General features: G+C 30.8%; 2 protein-coding genes across 6 annotated transcripts; one reads left to right on the top strand and one right to left on the bottom strand.

The window, feature by feature from the left end:
- Window positions 1-2,710: 2,710 nt before the first annotated feature.
- Window positions 2,711-6,172, bottom strand: LOC131854743 (TIP41-like protein). Its single transcript, XM_059205886.1, has 6 exons — window positions 6,139-6,172; window positions 5,319-5,487; window positions 4,807-4,986; window positions 4,342-4,555; window positions 3,386-3,544; window positions 2,711-2,878 (listed from the first exon to the last, which is right to left on the bottom strand). The coding sequence occupies exons 1-6, from the start codon at window positions 6,170-6,172 to the stop codon at window positions 2,786-2,788; spliced, it is 849 nt and encodes a 282-aa protein (XP_059061869.1). The 3' UTR covers window positions 2,711-2,785.
- A 647-nt stretch (window positions 6,173-6,819) lies between these two features.
- LOC131854731 (dynamin-1-like protein) lies at window positions 6,820-24,415 on the top strand. Of its 5 annotated transcripts, XM_059205870.1 has the most exons (15): window positions 6,820-7,049; window positions 8,231-8,375; window positions 10,576-10,784; window positions 11,496-11,706; window positions 13,071-13,180; window positions 13,599-13,736; window positions 15,354-15,594; window positions 15,865-16,010; window positions 16,301-16,444; window positions 17,169-17,351; window positions 18,230-18,304; window positions 19,040-19,111; window positions 20,320-20,443; window positions 22,041-22,252; window positions 23,314-24,415. In XM_059205870.1, the coding sequence occupies exons 1-15, from the start codon at window positions 6,948-6,950 to the stop codon at window positions 23,368-23,370; spliced, it is 2,169 nt and encodes a 722-aa protein (XP_059061853.1). In that variant the 5' UTR covers window positions 6,820-6,947; the 3' UTR covers window positions 23,371-24,415. The 5 variants fall into 5 exon arrangements, with proteins under 5 accessions (XP_059061853.1, XP_059061850.1, XP_059061849.1 ...); XM_059205867.1 differs by lacking the exon at window positions 18,230-18,304 and having other exon boundaries at window positions 17,169-17,333; XM_059205866.1 differs by lacking the exon at window positions 18,230-18,304.
- The last annotated feature ends 2,857 nt before the right edge of the window (window positions 24,416-27,272 follow it).

The following is a 27,272-nucleotide window of genomic DNA, read 5'->3' as shown; positions in this document are numbered from 1 at the left end:
TCTACGTTATTATCTATTCTTGTCAATTTCTCTTCATGTCCATATCCACTTTAGTTGTTTGTAATTATACATTACGTACCTAAAATTTGATTTATTTTCTATTGTTTTTAGTTTTACATAGAGTTGTCACCCGTCCGGGTTTCCCCAGATTTGTCTTAGTTTAGAGGACATCCGGGGAGCGACTGGGGTAATGTAATTTTTTAAAGTTTAATATTAACGTATATTAATAATTTGTGTTTTATTTTAAGGACAAACAAAGAGATCTGATTATTAAAACAATTTGTAACAAACTGTAATAAGATTCTTAGGTACATTAAAACGATAATAAAAAATTACTACATTTAATTTTTAGGTCTGAAAATAAATAAAAAGGTGATTTATGACATTTTATTGATTTTTTTTACACTGTCTATGTTCGAAAAAACCTGTTAACATGTCCAGGTTCTAGACTCTAAAATCCGGGGTTTTCACGCGTCTTGTCCTGGTTAACAAATTTTATAGATGCCAACCCTAGTTTTACACGATCTTTTCTTTTTACCGCTTTAATTCTTATCTCCTTAGCATTAAAAAATACATATCAAGCTCCAGTCAATGAACATATGCTTATTTGAAGTAAAGTAGTATCAGTACAGTATCTACCTCGCCTGCAGTAACCTGGATCCAAACATTCATTTATACTTTTCCATGCCTTCTCGCGGTATACATTTCAAATTACTTATAAAAAGCTCTTCTATTATTGTTTGTAGTCCATGGCAAAAAATACACAAGGAATACTGCTTGATACAAGTTTCATTGGATTTAGATATTTTTTATGGAAAATTTGCATTTATAAAACATTAAATACACAACTTTAAAAAAATTTTTTTACCCAAAGACATTTAATACTTTATGTGATTTCTACCTGTTTTTCTATATGTCTTATATTTTTATCACGCCAAGTTTTTTTAATATACCCTCATTAAGTTATTTCGCTAACTTGTTACTGGTGCTGAGTTAATATTCCCTTTTGTTGTATTAATCTTAAAAATAAACATTGTTTGTTTTTAAAATGGCCTCAAGGAAGAGGAAATTAAATCCAGATAAGATTTGCTATGTTTGTGATCGAATTATCCCATCAAAAAACAGGACATATATTACTGAAGCCGTAAAACGAGCCTATTTCCATCTCAGTGACAAATCTTGATAAAAATTGGATTCCTCGAGTGGTATGTGAAAATTGTAGAAGTATATTATTGAATTGGTCTGCAGGAAAAAAATAATTGCAGTTTGGCGTCCTAATGTTATGGAGAGAACCAACAAATCACGCTACTGTTACTTTTGCCTTACCAAAACTTCTGGTTTTAACAACAACAACAAGAAGTATATACAATACCCTGAAATTCCATCAGTCACAAAACCTGTATTGCTTTCTGAAAGAGTGCCTTACCCATCATTGGCCAGTACTTCAAGTAAGAAATATAAACCAAAGATCATGGAGACTGAAATGGCTGTGTCTATATTAAGTCACAATTCAGATGATATTCCCGAATTTGAATCTGAAGATAGTGAACCACATTTAATTTCAGAGTGAATTGAATGATCTTATAAGAGACTAGCAGCTTTCAATAAGTAGATTTGAATTGCTTGCTTCCTTACTGCAGCAGTGCAATTTATCGTGATTGCTAATTTCTTGGGCAACCATAAATCAGAAATTATTAATAAATTCCTTCCAATTTGAAGAGTTACCATAAGATGGGATTAAATATGTCATTAAAAATTCATTTTTTACATTCGCATCTGGACTTTTTTCCTGAGAACCTGGAAAGCGTAAGCTATGAACATGGTGAACGTTTTCATAGAGATTTAAAGATTTATGAAGGGAGGTACCATGGTTTTTAGGATAAAAATATGCTTGCTGATTACTGCTGGTTTATATTAAGAGAAACTGACACTATTTTATATAAAAGAAGAAATAATCTGTATCATGTTTATTTTTTTGTAGGAACATAGAAAATTATAAAAACAAATATAGTAAATATTTAACAAACTTGAAGTCCTAATTTTCTTTCCACTTCAGTATCTATCATTGGGTTTATTACTCTACCGATCCACATTAGTTTCATCTATGAGTAAAAAACCATGTAACGTAGTGATATTAAATATAGTACATGTCTTGCTGTTTCTATGTTCACTTCCAAACTTCGCAACGATTTTAATACGGTACTTATTCACTAACATTTATATATTTTTACGGAAAGCTTATACAAACAATTTAAAATCATTTTCACATTATATTATACATTCTCAGTATAATGCATTTATACATATTTTAATATATTAAAACTTACAGGATTACAATTATTAAAACTCATCCGGTGGTTCCAATGAAAATCGACGCTATTACAGCTTTGCTATGCTATATCACAAATAATATTATAGCATATAGCTATAACTATAGTATGTATGCGGAGTGGTATTTACGTTACCATAGTTCATTTGTTTTATTTTACTAAGATTTAAGATTTTAGAAAATAGTAAATAGTTTACCTTAAAAAATAATTATGAACAGATGTCTTTCATTCTTTAATATTATATAAATAATTATATATTTAGAGCATTAAAACCGGCCATTAATTATAGTATATGTTTCATAATCTTATATAGATATCTGTAAAATAAATGGTTGCAGGTAATAATTTAAAACCAATCATTTTAATTTAAAAATATGCAGTTTACTCATTATTATTACTTATTTATACAAAATAATTCATAACTATAGAGATCAGTAAATCTTATATTACATGCATTAGAAATTGACTATCAACTTCTCTGTATTTTTTTGTGTTACTGGTAGGAATGGAATAACGTCATCTGCTTCTTTCATTTGGGCCGTAGGTATCTGAAAATATAAATAATAAGACATAATTATATGTGTCTAATGGCAAACTTAGAACTAATAGTATAGTACAGAGCAGTAACAGTTCCACTAAATTATCGTATCCCTAATAAATATAGGTACATTGTATTCTCGTTAAATTTTCGATTTTTATCAATTTATAAAAAGTTTAATTTTCAAGATCTTGCTTATTTAGATTATAATATGTAGAGCAAATCAAATAGTAACAATAAGCCAGTACAACACACACCGCGCCATCTAGACCCAAGCTCAGCAGAGCAAGTCTTGTGTGTACTAGACAAGTGATAGGAATACTTAAATAGGTTTATATTATATATAGGCAACACCCAGAGTAATACAATCATACTCTTGAATACAAATGTTTGTATTGTGCGAGGAACCTGTGACCATCGGATATAATATGATGTGCTAAACCGCTGGACTACAAACTTGGTAACAAGCGCCTTAACCATATATTATATTTAATAGAACTTAGAAAATTATACTAACATTCAAATCCTTTGCCAATGATTCTTTTACTGTATATTCTCTCAATACATAGTCAGAGTTGAGCATATGAAACATCCTAGTTTCATTTGAACGCACCATTACATCATCAACTCTCAAAAAATATCTAAGAAGTATATACCAGCATGAGGGCATAACTCTCTGCAAAATAAAATATCGAATTGAGATAAAGTGTAATCAATCTTTAAAATTTATATCTATTCTATATCTATAAATTTTATAAATTTTAATGCCTTATTAATTATATTAAAATATAATTAATTAGTCATTATGAATAATAAGAGATAATACTAAATCATACATATATCAAAATCAGAAAAAATGTGTGTGTATGTTTACATAAGTATGTATGGGCATACTATATTAAAAATACATGAGATAGGTTAACATATCAAACCAACTCTAAAATAGAACACAGAACCAATATTTATACATTTTATTTGTTATTCTTCTTTTCCCCAAATATCTTAATTATTATTAGAATATTAATCACTAAGTCAAAGCAATGGAAAATAAAAAAAACATAAATTAATTTTCTCTTGCATTTTGTATCAAATACCTTTATAGGTATCTACCTCAATAGCAGACACTTGATTATTAGTAAGAGTACAGGTAGTACATTATCTATACAAGGCAGTGTATTTGGGAAAATGTATTTAGACTGCAGTTGGTTTTAGTTGAAACCACTGCAGTCTAGTCTGCTAGTCTACTGCCAATTAAATTTATAGAATATTTCTGTTCTTGTGCATGCTAATGTTGGAAATGACTGCACTGATATAAATGTGAATTTCATTGATATATTGTAGCAAGCTTCCCATAATGCTCAGTGTTGTTGTTTATTACATTTCAATCTATTTACTAACAAATTATGAACTATTGATATTCTGAATGCCACTCATACAAAGCGACAAGCACAGCGAATATAGTACATCACTTACTATCTTGACACTAAGCTTGGACACTCCATGATCATGTAATTCATCTTCAAACAGAGTAAGATCATGATAAAAGAGAATTTGCTCCTTTTGTTTTAACACATCATAGTTTATAGTTTCATCTGTAGCTTCAATAACAATATTATCTGTGCATGTTCCTTTATAATCTGTTGAGAATGTCCAATCAAATGTTCGTTTTTTCTTTTCAGCATCTGGTCTTGAAATATAATTATGTATTAATATACATGTATTAGTATAGATTAGTGGTTTAAAGTAAGACTATTAAATATCCCTTAATGTGGGTGCACTAAAATAAATAATTAAAAATAAATTATATTAGGCATGCAATCAAGTTACAATTAAAAATCACACAAAATCTTATTGCTCACATTTTCCATATTATGTGTAACAACCAAATAGAACAAATACTTGCTGTAAAATGGTCTGTTTACTGTTTATATTACATACCTAGATTCCTGCCAAGCCTCAGCACAAGCAACTTCAATAGCTTTCACAGTATTTGCCACACGCCTCAGTGCATCCAATGGGTTAAAATTTATAATGGCCCCACTTTTATGTGTCAAAGTCAGGATGTTCTTAGGGAATACCATATCCGGAAAATGAGGTATAGTCAGCTCTTTGCAGTATCTGGAATCAGTGAACCATAATAGTTTCATAAGTATTTAATATAGATACAGGTCTTAGTTTAACAAAAGTTATAATTATAAATTTAATATTTATTTTTACTTTTTTATGCATTCCAGACACTATAAAATGTACAATTACTGCAGGTTTAATTTATAGAAAGCAAAATTAAAACTAAGTGTAGTAGTTGTACTTTTGCTCGAATTATTTTTAATACAGGAAAAATGTAGGGCGGGCGAATACTAGGCAGTAGCCTATATAGTACAGATTTCTATATGTTTTCGAAATTTAAAAAGCTATTGTATCAACACAGGAAAACAGCCAAAAGCACTTACATACAAAACTGGCAAAATTGATCGTCATTCCGCTCGCATACAACTTTGGTTGAACACACACTGGGTAAAATGCAACTTATATTATACGATATATGCCATGGTCCAAAATTAATAGAATTGGAATTTGTTTCAAATCTTCTTGAATCAACAGTGTCCTGTAAAAAAATATCTATTCATATACATACCATAATATGACATTAAATAAATATACCTATAGAAATATAATGCACCTCAATTTGAATCATTTTTCTTGTCAGATGCAGAATTAAATTATTATGTTTAGTGCTTTTTGATAGTACTTAGCAGAATTTTCATTAATTACAAAATAAAATTTGTGTTTACTTGCTCAGTGATAAAAATTCTGAATATATATATGAGAATGACAAAATTCATTTTCTGACTGACGTACAGCTGTATCAACATCATTCTGTAATCCTTACTTATGATTCCTCATGCCATAGAGTCAGTCAGTTTACGTAGTATGTTCAAATGGTAAAGTCGAGCGAATATATATTATAAAACAATTCACTCTGTATGAGAGAAAAATATTTTATAATTGTCAGCACTAGACTAGATGGAAGAATGACCCATTTAAAAATATTATTTCGTGGGTTCTATTATTTTTTTCACCTATGTATTAAATTTCCTACTTTCGTGAACTAATGAACTTCAAAAACACTACTATTCTGAAGTTATTTTGTGCTGTGTACTTAATTTATTGCAGCGGAAGACAACGGAATCATGCGAATAGAGGAACGCCCGTCGGTGCTTTGAAAAAAGTTCCAGAGTGTAGGAGAGTACTGAAATACCTCCCACGTACCAACAGGTTTCCTCTCGTGAGGCCGTTCGGACATATTCTGATACCACACCAACGAGAAACAGCGGCATCAGGCAGGGTATCGTGTAGAGGATGGTGGCGAAAGGGCATAAGCCAACGGCGGAATCCTAAGCGTCAGTCAGCAAGAAAGGTTACTGTCTTGGCGGCGTCATAAGGCAATCGGCCATAAAACTAAAGCTACTATAATTTCCCCTAAGGAAGCGTGGAAGACCTCGACTTACATGGGGAGCCGCCATGAAAAAGACCTAATATATAAAAATTTAATAGTCTTTGGAGACGGATGATTAGGATAGCCGACCCCAATTAAGATTGGATAAGGCCGGAAAAGAGAGAGAGGTTTTTGTATTTATTCTTGTAAATAAATATCATATCAATATACTTAGTGTATTTATTTACGAAGTGAAAAATATTTAGTGTATAAATTGACGGCGTAGTTAATAAATAGTAAACATTAAGTAGTATCTTGTATAATTTCTGTTTTATTATTCCTTTCTTCCTTATACAAAGACTATCATCATCTAAAAAACTTATTATCACATCACACAATCAATAGCTACACCCCGATGACAGTAATAGACACAGATAATGTCGGTAATTTTTTTATAGTATGAACTGCAACGAATAAATACAATCCTTATCTATGGTCAAAATAAATAAAATCAATATGGCCGACTTACACCGGTTGGTTGGCCTGTTTTGATTTTTTCTTAAAATTGGCAGTGTTACTCTTTTATTACCACATTGTAAAACGAAACTTAAAGTTGTTATAATTATTTCTGGAACAATTAAATATGGAAGCGCTTATTCCAGTTATTAATAAATTACAAGACGTTTTTAACACAGTCGGAGCTGATGCGATTCAATTACCTCAAATAATAGTTTTAGGAACACAGGTAAATCCATTGCTATTTTTTAATTATATGTCACGATTAAAATTGTAGTGGCTGGAATTATTATAACATAAATCATGAAATGAATAATATTTAATCCACGGTTATGTAAATGTCACTAGAGTTCTTTGTCCTCATTCGCTTAAATTAGAGCAACGATTCCTGTCAATGACCATGTCCCTGGCATTAGAAAAATCTAAAGATGTCATTTACTTTAAATGTGTAATTATTCTACTCAATATACCTTTAACATATCTCTAATATAGATAATATGCTATCTATAGTATTGTAGTCTACTTTAGCATCTACATTAATTAATCAAAATTTATTGAAAAACTAATACAAAAAATAAAAATAAATTCAATTATTCATTATAGTAATAATAAAAAGTGCATTACTAAATATTGCAATATACTGAGATCCCTACAAAGCTGATGAATGGCAAAGTACACAAGCATACATTATCCACTTTATTATAAATATGTAAATTTGCGTTATTCATTCCCTTTATTCTTTATTACCTATTTACTCATTTATTTGGTGTTGTTGTTTGTTTTAATAGCTAATGTGTTGATAATGAGATATTGTTATTATAAATATTTTTAGTACAATTTTTATTTTTGGAAACTGTAGTAAATTTCTTTTTATTATTGCTTTATTGATATAAATAAATTGGGAAATATGAAAGTAGCAGTTTTTATATTGACTGTCTCATGTATTTTTATGTAAAGCATGAATTATATAATTATCACATGGAAATTTGAACTAGCTAAGATAAAGTAGAGTATCATAAGTAGTCATGTTTACTAAATACTCCAGACACGTAGTGGCATGGTCGGCCGGGCCATTGGACTACTTAAAATATTGTATGCAGTTATGGCAGTCTGATCCGTCAGACTTGTGAATAAGTGCTGCTTGTAGGGACTGGTCTGCTATAATCATTACAACTGATTTACTCTTATTTACAACAATTATTTAATAGAGCAACCATGAAGGTTCTTCCCCATTATTTTGATGAGGTAGCTTTGCAAATAAGTGGTAAAATAAAAAAATAAGTAAGTCTATTCAAAAGTGCTTAAATATAAGTTTATTTCAATAAAGAATTTTCTATTCTATTTCTTCAATAGATAATAATTATATATATTGATGTGTGATGAAATACTAATTTTGTTTCTTTGTAATAGAGCTCTGGCAAGAGCTCTGTGATTGAGAGCCTTGTGGGCCGCTCATTCCTGCCTCGAGGCCCAGGCATCGTCACCCGGAGACCACTTGTCTTGCAGTTGGTATACAGCCCAAAAGACAGCAAAGAGCATCGTTCTGCAGAAGAAGGTTTGTGTACATAAACATATTTAACACCACCATTCTATAAAAATTCTTTTCTATTATTATTATTGCATGTTTATAGCTATTGTGGTTGATATATTTTATCAACTATATAATGTGTGTCTGGCAAGAACAAAAGTGTTCTCAATCTCAATTAGCCCATGATAGATTTTAAGTATGTTTAGGCTTCTGTGGGTCTCAATTTTCACAATAATAAAATTGCATCTGCCATATACTTCTTATTGTACTGGCCATTTAGCAGTGAATTTTTCATATATTAATATGAAATCACACCTTGCATCCTTTTGTTTCCAGTTGCATTCATTAGTTGATTTATATAACATTATTATGTACATAATATTCACTACTACTTACCGGTTACTGGTATGTGCATAACACACTAAACTGAATAAAGCATCTAGAATCACAGTACCCAATGCATTAGGTGTTCCTTCTTGCTTGTACACTTTTCCTATGTGTAAAAAAATTCAAAGACAATTTTTGCAGAGTCATTCTATATCTAATCATATCATTGAATAATTGTTAATTGCTTGTTTAATAACTTCAAATGATTGTGAGACATATTATAATGAAAATAACTTATGTTCACTTACTTATATGTTACATTATTTTATTAATTAAATATTATCACTGTTAATGAAACTAAACTTGAAATATCTAGGCCTGCATGGCCTAGATATTTCAAGTACAAATTAGTTTAGTTTTAGATTATAAAATTTTAAGTCAATGTCAGTGAAATGAAGGCATTGTTCTCTATATCAATCAATGACTTTGATGTGAAATTAGATTTATATATTTTATTTACTTATATTTTGTTTATTATTACTCATGATTTATTTTATTCTAACATATAAGAAATATATATAAACTGATTATGTATACTACTACTGATACTATTGATATTATTGTAAAATTTCATTAGAATCGGTACTGATGTTAAGTTGTAAAAATATAAAAAACAAACAGACAGAAACACATTTATATTTGTGTCCATTGTACAAGATATCTTCAGTGGAATTGGACCTATTTTAATAATCTTTTATGCAATCTATATATTTATGTATACTGTTTCAAAAATTGCTAAAAATAATGACTCCATAATTTAATTAATTCACTACATACACCTGTTGATTATAAGCTATACAGTATATTTTAGTATAATGAAGTGAAATCAAAAGTTATTTATATCTATGCTAGTACTAAGAAAAGAGAATACTGAAGCAACATCATGGAATCCAATAACTCAGCTGTCTCATTCAATATTCAGCAGAGGTTTGTACTATTAGACAATGATTTATTGTGTTGTCCTACTTGTCCCATATTAATAAAATATCGTTACATGTAACATAGTACTAATGTCAGAATATAAAAATATTATCACTATAATAATGGACAGAATTATAATATTTATTTAATGAATGATAAGTGGTGCACTGGCCAGCGCTAACAGTGTACTACCTTAATGGGGTGTCAGTCGACGATGATAAGATGAGCATGATGTTAGACCAGTTAGCCCATCGTGATGTATTCACCATGAATTTATCATGATGGTTTCCAGGAGGAACCGTGTGTAGATCATCCTGACATGGTACATTGCTAGCAAGGAGGTCAACAGTCAACATTTCTAACAGCCCCCCCTTCATCTCAGTGGTAGTCATTGAAACTAGTGCCCCTATTGCTACCAATATCCTATATTAGGTCAAACTCCACTTGGTAGTGGTGGTCCCCCTCGGCAACCATCGGATTCAAGTCCTGGTGAATTTTCCTCTGTGGAGCCTGTGCATACCTTATAGGATCATTTTCATTTTATCATCTTACATTTTTGCCCCACTAGTGTAGGAAGGAATATGCCATGGAGAAACACCATTCCATCACTGTTCATTAAAAATATCCCCTGTTGATGGGGCAGTTTATAATTTTAATTGTAGATTGCTGTCAACATTATTATTCACGTGTATATTCTATTACTAGAAACTAGTAATAGAATAATACACGTGAATAATTTTCTACTATTTAGAACACTATAAATGCCAGGCGAGTATCAACGCCTGGCATGTATAGTGTTCTAAATAATAATTACAAGTACATGTCACCAGGCGCTTACTAACCAACTTCATCGTTATACACCACCATCATACTAGTGCATTAACAATAAAGGGTTTATAGACATATTGTATTGCTTCAGGTACAATAAACTTAGAAGAATGGGGCAAATTTCTTCATACAAAAGAAAAAGTATACACGGATTTCGACACTATACGACAAGAAATAGAACGCGAAACGGATCGTATGGCTGGTAACAATAAGGGTATCTGTCCAGAGCCTATTAGTCTCAAAATATTTTCAACAACAGTCGTCAACCTTACTTTAGTTGATTTACCCGGAATCACAAAGGTATGTTTTAGCAATAGTAAAATCTATATATCAATTAAATGATGTTATATCTATATATTTCGTATTTGTTAAAATGATAAAAAGGCACAGTGGAACCACAATATCATGTCGTTATTCATAATTCATTTTGATAAAAAAATTTCAGGTCCAAATATTACCAGAGGTTGATTTTGTATTGTACAAAACCTATTCAATTTACTTCAGCTGCAACGAGCCGTTTGCAACGTTTGAGAAATGATAGTGAATTTACAGGGAACAGCGTTATACACTTTACTCCTCAGGAAGAAAAACACAGAGATATCACTAACATCTATACCTACATATAAATAAAATTGGAGTGTCTATTTGTAATATTGAAATAACCGTTTTTTACTACATGTATATGAATATAAATACGGTACATACACTAAAATAACATTTTTTACAATTTTTGTTTGTCTGTCTGTCTGTTTGTTCCGGCTAATCTCTGAAATGGCTGGACCAATTTTGAAGGTACTTTTATTGGCAGGTAGCTGATGAAATAAGGAGTATCTTAGGCTACTTTTATCTTTAAAAAATTCTTTTACAGCTAGTCGGAAATATAGTTAGTGGTGTTCATAATGCTTTTCAAATTCGTTAGTTTATTTCCCTTTGCAGTTACAAAAACATATATGTACTCTTATACTAGATTGGTTGAACTGATATTTAACTCCTATTTCATTTGTCTGACAGATACCAATTGGTGATCAACCAGAAGATATTGAGAACCAAATTCGTAACCTCATCATTAAATACATTTCCAACCCAAATTCCATTATTCTGGCTGTGACTGCTGCTAACACCGATATGGCAACTAGTGAAGCCATTAAAATGGCTAAAGAAGTGGATCCTGATGGCAGAAGGACTCTGGCTGTGGTCACTAAACTTGACCTTATGGACGCAGGTATATTACTTTTACCATTTACATTTTAAAGTATATACGACAAGTATTTATTAATTGCTACACATTACATCAGACTATAGCGTTGTGTCAATGATTGTGTTTTGCTCAATTGTACTATTTATCTATGACAGAGGTGTCAAACTCGATTTTGCAGGGGGCATATATTAGATTTAGAACCAATAGGCGGGCTAGATTCAAATAAAAAAATATATACGGGCTTATTATAACATTTTATTTATTTCATTATATAGTATATAATATAGGATTGTTAAAAGTTATCCCTTATTGATACAGCCCGCGATCCGCATCTGACCCGCGGGCTACTTATATACTTGACAGGACTGATCTATGACGTTCTGATGACCATAACCTTCACTTATATTTGATATAAAATTTAGGAATATATAGCTAACATACATTGCTCGATAAAAAATATGATTATAAAAAAATAAGTCTGAAGTAAATCTGTTGTCACATAAAATGTACATTAATAGTAAGAAAGGGAGAATGGACTTTGACCGAAAATAAGCTCCGTAACCACTGCATTGACTTCAGAAAGTCTTTCGCTGTTGAATGATCCACAATTTAATATATATATTTGTAATAAATAGATATATTTATTTATTTCAGTTAATAAGTAAATGGTTTCAATTTACCATTTACAATTAAAATATTAAGATAGGAAATATTTTTTGTAATGTATAAACTCGACTAACACTTGACCTAATTTATTGATATACACGATTACACATTAATACACTACTTGTGCGAAAAGGAATAAAATTCTGTTCTAAAACTTTAACTACGCGCTTATCATATTCATTGATATTGTGAACATGGTGCAGACTTATTGATAACACCGTTTATTTATACAAAAATAAACAAACTTACGATAATATTTTTTTATTACTACAATATATTCTGTCGTAAAGACTATCCATAATTTCAGTTTATAAATGTAGAATTTTATGTAATCATAATTCTTACAAGTCCCCAGATGTCAAAATGTAATATCAACCCAAACTAGAATTTATCATTGATCGTGTTTAAGTAACTTGCACAAAAACTGTTAATAAAATTTTAGTGTTATTCATGAATGGCAGTGCTGTCCTAGACATTATTAAATCAGTTCATCCTTATTCAAAATAATGTTTTTGTTGGAGAATGAAAACTCTGTAATTTTTTTACGTTTCATTGTATTTAGGGGTTATGAACTGTGCAGACTTATTTCAGTCTGAAAAATACACCAGTATAATCAGTATTTTTACTCGTTTGCACAAACCTTTACTAACTGGAAATATAAGGACACTAGGTAGTTGTATATACTGGCAAATCTATATTACTATAATTCAGCTTTATTTCAGGAACGGATGCTATTGACATACTGTGTGGGCGAGTTATCCCAGTAAAACTCGGTATCATAGGAGTTGTAAACAGATCTCAACAAGACATTATAGACAAGAAAACTATTTTGGTAAATATTATCTTATTGCTATTTCATCACAACATATTTTTCAGTAAACATAATTATTCAACTTGACATTTATCACTATAACATTATTCATATCTATTAAAACTAATTTTGTCAGCTGTATTCTGATTTGATGGTAAGATATGGCACTGAAAATACAGGTCATGAATAGATGACATCTTAATATGGAGGAATGACAATGTTTTAGTGGTATGACTGCCATTTTCTGGCTGTTTTATCACTATTCTGGATCAGTGAGTTTAATGCTTCGGTCGCATAAAAAAATATCTTTAAATTTTACATTTGTGCTATTTTACTTTAATACGTATTTATAATTAATTGTAGACAATGTAGAGTTGTTTATAAACGTACTTGTATGAAGCAATGCCAATTTTAACTACATTGTATTTTAAACATACAGGATGCTCTAAAGGACGAAGCAACCTATCTTCAAAGGAAGTATCCAACTATAGCTACACGAAACGGTACTCCATACTTGGCTAAAACATTGAACAGGTTGCTCATGCATCATATAAGGGATTGCCTACCGGAATTAAAGGTATATATAAGAATGTTATATGCTAAGTAGTTTATTGAAAACGTTTTCTATTTATTTAATCAAATTGTCAATTGTAATTGACTATGCATATAATTATGTTACGTATGTATGTATAAAGTTCAAGGCTGTTTAACGAAAAGTAATTTATCGCTACAATCACTTTCGTTTGAACTACTATCTATAAATATATATATGGCTTACGATATTATTGCGCATTTGTAGCATTATGAAAAGGCGATTTGAAGAACGATAAGCAACTTAAAATTTATAAAATTTGTTCAATACAAAAGAAAGCTATTTAGTACCTATCTTCTCGATAGTATTTTCGATAAGACGGAAACATCAATAAAAATTTTGATTAAAAAAAATAGTAATCAAATTCGAGTAACAACTTCTAAAACTATATACATAACATTTAAAAATATGGATGCTTTGCTAATATTTTTTTTGACATGGTTGAAAAACAAGAAATGGCTTCTAAAACATCTCAGTTTGCGGATAAAAAGCAAGCATATTTTAACTTTTATATTTTAAATAAAAGTGTATGTATGGTGGAAAAAAAGTTGTTCTTAAACATTTAGTTAACTAATTTATAAGAATTATCTAACCTTCAGAAATATATAAGCTAGATAAAGTTTGATCATATTCGTTTTACAAATTATAAATAGTTTCTGACAATGTCTATTTAAATTCTCATTCTTGCGAAAATATTGCAGTTGTAAGTATATTATTTGGATGTTCATAAAAAAAATTAATAAGTGTGTTCATTATCAGTTATCACAATTTAAATTTTAATATAATTGGAATATTTCAAAAATCACGGAAAAGGAATGTACTACAAATAAATATAGGTTGAATTCAATACGTCATAAGTGTTCCAGTTTTTACGTCAAATGTTCGTGAGTGTTGCTTTTGCATCTATTAGGGACAGTAGCTAGAAATATGAGAGTGACCAGGTTAGCTGAGAAATTGTTTTCCAACTAGCATCGTCGTAAATAATGATATATTTGTACCGTATTAGAGTTTATATGGGAATTTGTTTAATATTGTATTAACGTTTCAAATATTTTGTATACTGTTGTTTTTATCAAAGAAGATTATTAACACAAAACCATATTGTCACTATTATCTATACATATAAATAAAATTGGAGTGTCTGTTTGTAATATTGAAATAACCGTTTTTTACTACATGCATATGAATATAAATACGGTACATACATACATATACGTAGACATAAGATAACAGTAACAATTTTTACAGTTTTGTCTGTCTATTCCGGCTAATCTCTGAAATGGCTGGACTATTATGACGGGACTTTTTTTTGCCAGGTAGCTAATGTAATGTAATGTCGTATAAGAATTAAAGAGCATGATGGAAGATCGCGGAAAGTGGCAAGAGCTCCACCGACAAGAGCGTAGCTCTTAAATTATGAATGAATGAATGAATGAATGAGCTGATGTAATAAGGAGTAACTTAGGCTACTTTTAGTTTAGAAAAATAAAGTTAAATTCCACGCGGACGAAGTCGCGGGTACAGCTAGTACAGTATATAACTCCACAAGTAGCGTAAGTCATCTCGTTTTTTGGTGAAGCCATTATTGTTTTATTCTTTCAGGTGCGAGTGAATGTAATGATATCCCAGTTCCAATCATTACTCAACTCATATGGGGATGACGTGTCGGACAAGTCACAAACTTTACTACAAATAATTACTAAGTTCGCTAGTGCGTACTGCTCTACAATAGAGGGTACTGCAAGGAATATAGAAACGACCGAATTGTGTGGAGGGGCGAGAATTTGTTATATATTTCATGAAACATTCGGTCGTACACTGGACTCAATTCACCCTCTCGTAGGTTAGTACTGTATGAGTATAAAATTATCATTATATAGATATATTGTAATGCTGTGTGATAATGATTACTTAATAAATTGACTTGAATATTCAAATTTATAATGTATACCAGTATACAGACACAATTTAATGTAATTGATACATATTACAAATACTACCTATGCCTTGGAGTACCAGTCAGCACTAGGCTGTAGTACTCACCAAATACACGTATTTTTTATAAATAAATAATTAATTCTGTTTTATAATTCTTTTTTTATTGTATTCATAGGCTTAACTCGGATGGATATACTAACGGCAATCCGCAATGCAACTGGCCCGCGTCCTGCCTTGTTTGTGCCAGAGGTCTCGTTTGAGTTGCTTGTGAAAAGGCAAATCAGAAGATTAGAAGATCCTTCTTTACGCTGCGTTGAACTGGTAAATCTCTAAATATTATGAAGTGTCAAATACAGTGTGTGTACTCTATCTTTGTCTGTTTTGCTTAATAGGACACTTCTAACACAAATCCCATCTAGTCGCAAACGAAGCAAAGGTTTTGTTATAGGTACTAGACAACTGATAGCAATACTTAAATACATTTTTTTTAAATACCAATACAAACAATCATACTCATAACATAATCATACCGTTTCACAACCATCGGAAGTAAGCCAGTCTATTAAAGCGCTAGACCATATGATATGATATAAATATACAATGCTTTTAAGGTCCATGAAGAGATGCAAAGGATAGTGCAGCACTGCGGTACTGAAGTACAGCAAGAGATGCTTCGGTTTCCGCGCCTGCACCAGCGCATCGTGGATGTTGTTACACAACTACTCCGCACCAGGCTGCCGGCTACCAACTCTATGGTATCTCTTGAATCACAGTATTTCCTCTTTACTTTTAGGCTTCATCTTCATCACACTTTGTCTTAACCTTTTTCGAAAGGTTTGTCAGAACCTTTGTCAGACGACAGACATTCACGTCTCTCGTCTGTCGCAGCGACCGAAAGTGAAGAGGGAGTATGCGCGTGCCAGCTGTATTTTTTCAAATGCGTTTCAATCTTTTTTTGTTTTAAATAAGGACTAACTTGGTTAAAAAGAAGTCACCGTTTTACGGGCACACATCTGTGACAAGACGGTAATGTGGTTTAACAGGGGCACACAGATCTGTGTCAAAACGTTCGAAGGGTTAAATCTTAAATAATTTCTGACATTTGTCAGTAAAATTATAAATTAATACAGATATTTTTGAATTAGGTTCCTATAACATACTATGAAATTATTTATATATCAATTTATGTATAAAAATTCTTTATTATTTATGTACAAAAATTCGATCGATTGACTTAAATCACTTATTTAGCAAATTTATTTATAAATTATTGTAGAAAGTTTCTACAATCATTTATAAATAAATAAATTTCTACTTGAAACTGTTTATATAAACATGAGAACGGTATTGTATATATAAAATTTAAGTCCCAATACGCTTAAATCATAATACTCTAGAAATTATTTCAATGTATGGAACTCTTAGACCTATTTACTCTTATAAAATAGTTTTTTATTTTAAACAAATTTTCGTTTACAGGTGGAGAACTTAGTGGCTGTTGAACTGGCGTATATCAACACCAAGCATCCTGACTTCCACCGCGAGGCAGCTCTCGTCACTGGTCTTCTGAAGAGCACTGATGGCCTGATTGAAGAGAGTAGCCCAATATTTAGACAGAAAACTCCGCGAGCCACACCCTCACCGGTATCCACATTATTCAAAGTACATATTTTATTGCTTACTTTTAGGCCATGCATGTGGGAGGGAACGGGTCTAATACAACACTAACGCGAGGTAAGTATTATAAATGTACTTTGTATTAATAAAACATACAAATTGTAAATATCCTTAACAATTTTTACTAAAATTATTTTCTTATTTGTGGATTTCTGAATATCTAATTATTTTATTAAATTACAATTTATTAATGGCGTCATGTACACAAACAATTATAAACCAACAAGCATTATAAAACTTAAAAATGTTCAATGTGCATATTGAATTATTCCTATACATATTTTTAAATAGTTTAATAATTGTATATATTTAGGTAACATACATATACAATATGTGTAATACTACTGTGATCTCATATATGTTGATAATATTTATTCTGGTTGAGGCTATGTAGATATATGATTCATATTTCTTAATTGCACAGAATTAAAATACTATTGTGACTATATCATATACATAATCTAGAATAATTAAATTTCTAGCCATGTTCCAATTTTTTTTCTAAGATTATGACAATGTCTATAGGGAACAGTGGCCGCCTTCTATAATGTAAGCATGTTTTATATCTTATCTGGTTATTATAATTATGTAGACATATTTATAAAAATATCTAAATATATTATTCATTTCTGTGCTTTGCATTAATAATTTATAACATTTTCATGGATAAATATTAGATATTATTAGCTTTATTCTCTTGTCTGCTTTATAAATAAATATATATATATATATATTATGTGTACTATATATGTATATGTGTGACTAATTATATAATTAATAAATAATGTTCATTTGGGTATAGTAGCATATATTATATGTTTTAAACAATTACCTAAATATATAATTGTTGAACTTGTTTATAGCTATTTCTACGACAAATGGGCGAAAGAGGGTCCACTCTAGTATTCTTGGCAAATGTATGGGACTCATACAATCAGGTAAAATAGAAATTGTTTTGAAAAGAGATGTACAGTGCAGTTACATCGAACCTAACTCGTAACTCGGTTTTTACGACTACATTATCATTCTTCATATTAGCTTAAAACACTTAGTTTAGTATGTGGGCTCTCTTTCAGTCTATTGCTATTTTTTATAGAACTCATTGTTATTACATTGCATGCATTGAATCATTGATTGCTTGTGCATGCATAGAAATTGATGCTTATTAGTGGAGATTTTTTATGAGACATTTATTTTATTGCAGTACCCAAAACATTAAGTTAGTTATTTTTACAAAACTTATACTTGAACAGTATTTCCTTATAGAGTAAATCACTTATTCATATTTGATAGAATATTTTTGCACATTTGACAAGAAATAGTGTTATTTGTTTGTGAATATTGGTTTTATACATATACTTCCTTTCAGCGGTATGGCTAATTTTTGCTTATATTTTTATTTTATAGTTGAAGTATTGGTAGTTTAATTTCGCCATAACTTAAAAACAGATTATCCATAATAGTCACAATAATAAAGATTATTATTACATATTCTGTGAGTTCGAATTGATAAATTTGTAACTTACTTTACTTATATTTTAACTGGATTGAGTATTGAAAAGCATTTACTGAATTAAAAAGCATTTATAGAAATTAAGTCTCTGTCGATTTGAGACTACAAAAATTAAATACATGAATGCCCATGGAATATATATATAATGGTTATTTTTTAGCATGTTCCTGCGATCACAGATGGGCACGAAAACAAGTCTCCCAATAACAGTGACTCTCCAGCCACTCCACAGGTGAAAGTGATTTAATATTAAAAGCATGTATATTTTTGTTTACAAAGCTATTTATTTTTCACATATTTAATGAAAACTAATGTGAATCCGTTTTTCAATAAATGAATAAACTTAATAAATTCACATATATTTCTTAAAAACTACATAAAATTACTTAGATAACAAATGTTATGCGATTAGTAATTCCTGCATCTGATTTTCAATATATTTAACATACTATATTAATTATAAACTATACCAATATTAATTTAAAAAACCTGATCTAAAAGAGCAGTCGTTTTATTTTATTATTGATTTTTGCAATTGAAAATACCAGTTGAATTGGATTGGTTAGGCTTAAAAAATTGTATTAAAAACTGACATGTGTAAGTTTTTATAACATCCTATTTGACCTTCCATTTACGATGTTAAAAGTACACATAAACTACTACTACATTAATAGTACTAATAACACTAAATATAAAATTAACAACAGTAAATATGATGCTTACTAATAAATCTTCTTACACCAAAATATTCATACTCCCACACCTTTTCAAATCATACATCCTCATTACAAGTCAAATCTAGTGCCGCTAGCATATACCTTTAGCGTAGGCGGGTGCACCATTCCATATTCCATTGTCCGCATAAATCGAAGGATACATCCATTTAAACCATGTCATGTCTGTAATGTAACTGGGTTTATCTGAATTCACATATAATCGATCCGTACTTTATTGTTTCAAACAATTTTTATGTTTACTTATTATATTCCTATGACTGATAATGATGATGTTAAAAAAATGTCGCATAATAGCTAATTTATTTAACCAATAAAAAAATTTCAGTTTATAATATTTTTTTTAATTCTACTATAATGTGTAATGGTATCCTGTATATTCCCTAAGTCATAGTCCCTACTGACGAATTGTCATTCGTAGAAGTATATACATTAGTGTAGGTAAGGTAAAGTCAAAAACCGAAATATAACCAGAGTTAATTCGTACCTTCTTAAGTCGTTCCGTTTCCCACTGTCGTGTAACGTACGTATGTATAGATATACCTATATGTGGCGGTGTACTGTTTTTTCAGTGAAAATACAAATCACTTGAGTGCTACTTTTACAGCGTATATCCTCTGCCTCCGAATGTGAACAAAAGCTACACAGTATATTTTGTGCGTTCTTTATTATTATACATATATTTATTGCACTTTATTTCTAACAGATGAACGGTACCCCAGAGAGTAAGGTGCTGACTCCTCAAAAGCCTGTGAACCTGCTACCGGAGGTGCCGAGCCACACGTCGCGCAAACTTTCCGATCGAGAACAGCATGACTGTGATGTTATTGGTAAGTATAGCATTCCATTAATTATAAAAACAATTCGTAAGATAATAACTTTTTAAAACTTCAAAAAACCATACTCTATTTCTGTATGTGGTGTGCAAATGTTTAATAACAACAATACATAATGCCTTAACAATTCTTCGATTTATATACACAAATACACCCATTTGACTGTCAGGTTTTGAAGGAATTAAATCGGCATTGTTATTAAAATACTTATTAAATAGGATATTAAAAATAAGTTATTTGATATACTGTGTAAAAAGTAATCATCTAATATTGTCAGATAAAAAAATGGTGTTTTTTTTAAGAATATTGGTTATACCATGGTATAGTTGAATACTTGGTTTTCTGTTGCGATGCTAGGTGGACGGAGCGAGAACACGACACAACAAAACGCTTACTCAAAAATAGTTGATGACATTACAATGATGCATTTGAACGAAATGGGTGATCTTGTTGGTGAGGATACGATACATGTCGACATGTAATGCTTCACTCATCTGCTTACTATCGTTAGGTTTCCGACCACCTATCATCAAAAACTATTACGCTTATTGCAATGGCTTCTATCACGCAATGAGTGGCAATGAAAGATATAGTTTCAATGGTGAAACGTTTATTTTAAATTCTCACTAACATGCCCGACACAGATATGAAACAAACAAATTTATTTCTGTTTTAACTCTGATGAGTATGAAAAAGACGCTAGAATCGCTGTCTCGTTCTATTTTATACTTGCAATACCGAAAACGTATGTAAGGTATTTTCGTTAAACACATCTAGGGGCTATTTATAACGAACTAATTATGATAAACAGAATTTAAAGAGGTCGTTGCATTTTTTTATATATTGCAGTTAGTGCGATTCTGTTTGTTTTATTAAATTTTATTTTGCATAAATATAGCACAGCATGGATGTGATAATCACTCACTTTCATTTTCTTCTTCGTTGGCACAATTCAATAATTGCACTATACATTGTCTCTATATATATACCAGTATCATGTGTCTAATTGTAACTAAATTAATTGTGTTTAAGTTAATTGTAATAAAATACATCATTTGCTTCTTGAACTTTAACAATTTGTGTATTATTTTGTAAGCAGAAAGAAAAAGATTATAGATTGAATATGTTCAATGGAAAAATAATAATATACACAAACTTTCCATAAAAATGTTTACAAAATAATGAATATGGGATTCATTATTTTGTAAAAATTTATTAAAAATTTAACATTTTGATTAAAATTTTGTGTGTGTTGGGTTGAAACAGACGGAAAGAGACACCTATTTTGTAGTTGTGTACTTTTTATAGCTGGAGTCCTTCATGATAAAACCGTTTTAAAATGTAGCTTAATTTATAACAAATCACACAACACGCTTATACAGCGTATATTTTAATTTTAATAATAAATACCTCCACATACCATAATATTAGCATCAAGCATTTTTTTAAATAAATAAGAGAGTTGCGGTTATTAAGTGGTTTATAATGTTTTTATAATATGTTTGTGTATCGTAAATAAATAGATTTTTATGTAATTAGCTTACACACAAATTGTAACTAACAGAAAAACATTTATTATTATATGTTTCAGAGCGACTGATCAAATCGTACTTCTATATCGTGCGCAAGTCAATCCAAGATTCAGTACCCAAGGCAGTAATGCACTTTTTGGTGAATTACGTAAAGGATAATCTCCAGTCTGAACTTGTAACACACCTGTACAAGTCGGATCAGGCTGAGAGTTTGCTCAACGAGTCCGAACATATTGCACAGAGGAGGAAGGAAGCCGCTGACATGCTCAAGGTATGTTCCTATACTCTTTAATTTGGTTTAATTTCACTAATACTCTTCTTTGCACTATCCCAACCCTATACTTTGCATATAAATAACGAGCCAGCTTTCCTAATTTTGCGACGACAGGACAATCTGCCCTGGGAAGTCGGGTCGACCAATTTTTTCCCCCCGAAGAGATTTTTCATGCACGTCTACCAGGTAGGTTGATGGCCCAAATTAGGGGAAATTTTGTATCTGAATTTTAATTTATTTTGGCCAAAATTTTTGGCAAACGCCATATAATGTAATTTGAAAAAATTCTCATAAGTTAATGTAGTGCTTGTGAAAGTTAATATAGTAAGCTTAAACTTTAAGTTCTCAGGAATGGACATCTTTCGGGACTGGAAAGTTAGAGTATATTTTCTAAAGGAATTTCTCGATATAGTAACAATTGCTCCAATATAAATATATTTTGATAGTATTTTTAATAAAATACCTTCCACCAGACATGCGCGGGTTATATTCTATTACGGTTGAGGAAAACCACAGCTGATTACAGTCTTCGATTTTACTGTAAACAGGAAATGCCTTTTCCTGAATTATGCTGTAATTTAATAATGTATAGAATAATTATGTAATAAATAGAATAAAGTATATAATATACTAGCAGACCTAAAGTTCTTTAATAAAATAATATTGCGACTATAAATTGAGATGTAAGCTATCCTATCTTTCAAGTTGGATCAAATTGCACACAATGTGCAATCGGTTCAGTAGTTTAGGAGTCCATCGCGGACAAACAACGTGACACGTATTTTTATATTCATATAAAGGTATAGAAATATTTACTTATTCTTTACCTCAGCTTCGCTCAATTTGTCTTAGTTTCTCTTCTATCTCAGTATTTTCAAACATACAAATAAATATATGAGTAATTCGTCACGTCAAATATTACAATAAAGTACGATTACTATATTTATTTATTTTAACATTTATCACAATTTTATGATATAATGTATGTTTTGAAAAAAAAGCAAGTCTTCATAAAAAAAATATTTTCAGTAATATAACAGTGGTGTGTTTTGTTTCAGGCTCTGCAACGTGCCGGACAAATTATTAGTGAGATCCGAGAGACACATATGTGGTGATGGCCATCAAACGAGGACTAGTCTGTGAATTAGATAATTGAGCCAGGAGCTCTGTACATACTCTTTTAGCGTAGGTAAATTATGTGCATTAGTGCTTATATATTTACACTACATTGCTACCATACGTTTGCTTTTACGGGATATACATTCTGCAGCTCTCTGTTGCTAATTGTTAGTTAGTTTACTTACGGTAATTCGAGCGTTAAAATTATTGTTTAAAAATATACCAAAAATTTCAGTCAAAGCGGAAAACTTAGAAGCAAATGTATGGTTTGGCGTGGTTTAACTTTTTTAAGAAGCATTGCATGTTTACAGCTTAGCTGTTTTAAAAACTGTTTGTCCTAAAATTTAGGAAGCTATTACGGGGATCTTTATATGCAACTAGTACTTATTTGTTAATAATTTGTTGATACTTATTATACTCGATTGCAAGACAGTGCCAATTGTTATTTTGTGGTCAGTTTAATATTGTTTCGTCGTAATATTGCACAAATATTAACTGTATAACTTCAGTTACCATTTTATCATTGCTTATTTATAAGGTGCACATAAGATAGGCTAACTTTGAAGTGTACTCAGTGCTATATAATATTCATGGAGTGATATTATTAACTCTATTAATGTATTATGGATTGTCTGTTGGTAAATTATAGTTCATGAATTGTAGGTGATTCTAAAGTAATATACATTTACGGAACGTTCATATGTAAACAGGGTTGGTTATATTTTATATTTATGTCAATATAAGTTTGTAAACTCGAAAGACATTTTAGATTTATTTTATATACAGTTCCTCATTAATTTTAAACAACGTCGCATGCTGTGTAACGTTTAATATTTTGAGTCATTATGTGTCATTGTCAATACTTAGTGATTTAATTTTAACATCAAATAGACATAGTACCTACTTCAGTGTTGAAATAATGTATTTATTGTTATAGTCCGAGGTGTGATTTGCTTTATGTATTGAAAGAAACCAATTGAATGTTACATATGGTAAGATTGTATTTAAGTCTGTTATAATTATAAAATATAGATTAATTAGTCATTGAAACATGGTTTTATTTAATAGCTTTTTGTTTAAATAGATGCACAATTCCATAATGCAGTTAATGTAAATACGTGGCCTTGTATTTACTAATTAGAAACATTGTATATGTGTTTAAATAATTACGACAGCTAAATAGTATTCATATCTGGACAGTATCAAGATTCTATATTAAGCATATCAGCATCACGCTACAACGAAGAAAAACGGACTATCAATGGGAGATGGGGAAAACTTAAGAGTCCCTTCCGTTGTGTGCGCTGCCTAAACCGTTAATCTCTTACTGTTTTGTTATGCAGATAATTTGCGCGCGTCGTCCTATAACTATATATTGCCACCAAGCTGATTTTTCTGTAATGTGTTTATTCGTATTTTGAGATATAGGAGTAAAGTTACAGATTGAGATATGGGAGTAAAATTAGTGTACGCAGAGCGGTCGTCAGGTGACTATGTTCGTTTTACTATTCATGATGAAAGTTTGCCATTCCAGCTATTTAAAAAATATCTAGAGGAAATAATATAACACCATTTTTAAACACTGGTCCCATCACTTAGTACAGACCCAACACCATTATCTTCACCCTATTATTTCCAGTCGATACGGTATCTTTTCTTCCGTCTATCGATAACTGAATTATCAAGTGCTCTTATTTTTGCATAACAATCTCGCAGCCTAACCGGTGTTCCCACGTCATAAGCCGGCTGATGTATGTACAATAGAAGTTCTAAAAAATCTAAGATAAGTGACGACGTTCTTTTTTTTTACTCCTTGAAAGGATAAGGTACTTGCAGATCTATATTAATAATTTCGTCAAGGGGTACGGTAGACTCGAACGAAACCTTATTTGAGTAACAAAACCTAAAGAAATATTGATTTCGAGTCGACACCATATATCCGCAAAATTCGGATTATGCAGTAGTTCGTTAAATTCTAATGACACTGACAAACAAACCGCAGTCGCCATCTTTTCATTTCACTAGCTCTTAGATACGCTTAGCCAATCAGAACATCGCGTGCGTTCGCGTGAAAAAATCGCTCACAAAGAACTGCGATTCATGCGACTGTGTAAAACCACAGATAACATAATATTAGTAAAACGAAACGTCTTGCCGGTAACATTGAGTGAACCATAACAAAATTAAATACCTACTTTTCTTCAGTCGTTGACGTTTCGCGAAAAAAATTGTTTTTGACACTTTTTTATGATAAAAAAGTATATAGTTATGTGTTTTTTCTTTAAACATTTCCGATATTTTTTACGCTATGATGGCGGCAAATAGTTTTTTTTTTATTAATAAGATTTACTGCTCTGGATACAAGTCCTTTTTGCCCAATTGAAAGTTTTACAATATAAATTACAAAAATAACAATCTTACATTTATGTTGCCAGGTATTTACAATTTTTAAATAAGGTTGTGGCACTATCGGAAATTATTATTATTTACCCATATTTATAGGTTATACAGAAGTAATGTATATTAATACGTTTATTTAAAATAAATATATAGGTTGTTGTATCGAAATAGATTTTCTTATATTTCACTAAATGCCTTTTTATAAAATAAACAAATGACCCTTTCATAGTGTCATATATTATGAAACGATCACCTATTTAAATTATTTAGCTGATTGTAAAAAAAAATGACGGTTAGTAGATTAACACTGTAAAAATTACTATTTGTACGGAAACGACAATATTATATTTTTATGCTGTATAATACTACGACAGTAATGGAAACATTAGTATATGTATGTAAATTATAAAATTCTGTTATGGAAACGTCATTTTAAACTTTAAAACTAATTTGTTAAAATAAAAGTTTCCGATTAAACAAATCGGTATCGCAGGTACACCACACCCCGCTACAGGTGGTAACATTATTTGATAATTTGACATTTATTCCTGTCAATTTAGTCTCCGGGTTTAAAAAACAAACTATAAGTGAGTATGGTTACTTGGTATCCCTGTCGCCCCGCGCCCCGCTTGTTTGCGGGGGCTCGACCCCAGAGTAGGGGCATAGCAGCTAACGCGGGGCGAGAGGGAAGGTTTTTTTTTAGAGGATGATAATGGAATGTTGCACCGGCCTGCACTAACGGTTTATGCTGGCGGGGCACCAGTGGAGGATGATAGGATGAACATAAAGTCAGATCGGTTAGCCCATCGCGACAAATTCACCGGAAATTTACCACGATGGTTTCCAGGGGGAACCGCGTGGAGGTCAACGTGCGGAAGACATAACCGTAACTATAAAAGTATAAGTTTTAGTTAAAATGTCATTGTCATTTAGCTTAGCATAGTGATTTACTTTGTTTGAATTACACACATTATGCCGAAAATTGTAAGTATTTCATGAAATCTTTCAGTGGTTTGGTCTTTTGTTTGATGATACCAGTATCATTTTGTTAACACCCGAATCTCCATGCATTTGGTAAAAATTGTCACAAATTTCAAGTACGAGTATCTAATAGCAAGCGCTTTATGTGTAGCTACGCTAGCTAATTTCCACATGTTTACGTAGGTACTTAAATATATTGATATGTGTGTATCATTGCAATAAACATCGGTGTTCTTTCATGAATCATGCGTATAATTAAATCGTAAATGAGTGGTGTGTGTAATTTTCTGATATATTTAGACACAGTTTTTTTTAACTTTCGTTATTAATATAAATTATTTATATTATTAACCGGGTCTTAACACGAATAGTTTTATAGTAAAAAAAGAATATTTACCTCTCTCGATGTTTCGACTAGTTTGCACTAGCCGTGGTTACGAGTTAACTGGAGTAACAGCGATGTGAATGTAGATAGGTGCCAGCTGTTTTTTCTTATACCTTTATTTACTATAAAATT

This window comes from Achroia grisella, unplaced genomic scaffold (assembly GCF_030625045.1).
Source record: "Achroia grisella isolate CSIRO2021 unplaced genomic scaffold, CSIRO_AGI_Agris_v1 utg1245, whole genome shotgun sequence".
NCBI lineage: Eukaryota > Metazoa > Arthropoda > Insecta > Lepidoptera > Pyralidae > Achroia > Achroia grisella.
The sequence above is the reverse complement of the archived record's forward strand: the minus strand, read 5'-3'. Positions and strand labels throughout refer to the sequence as shown.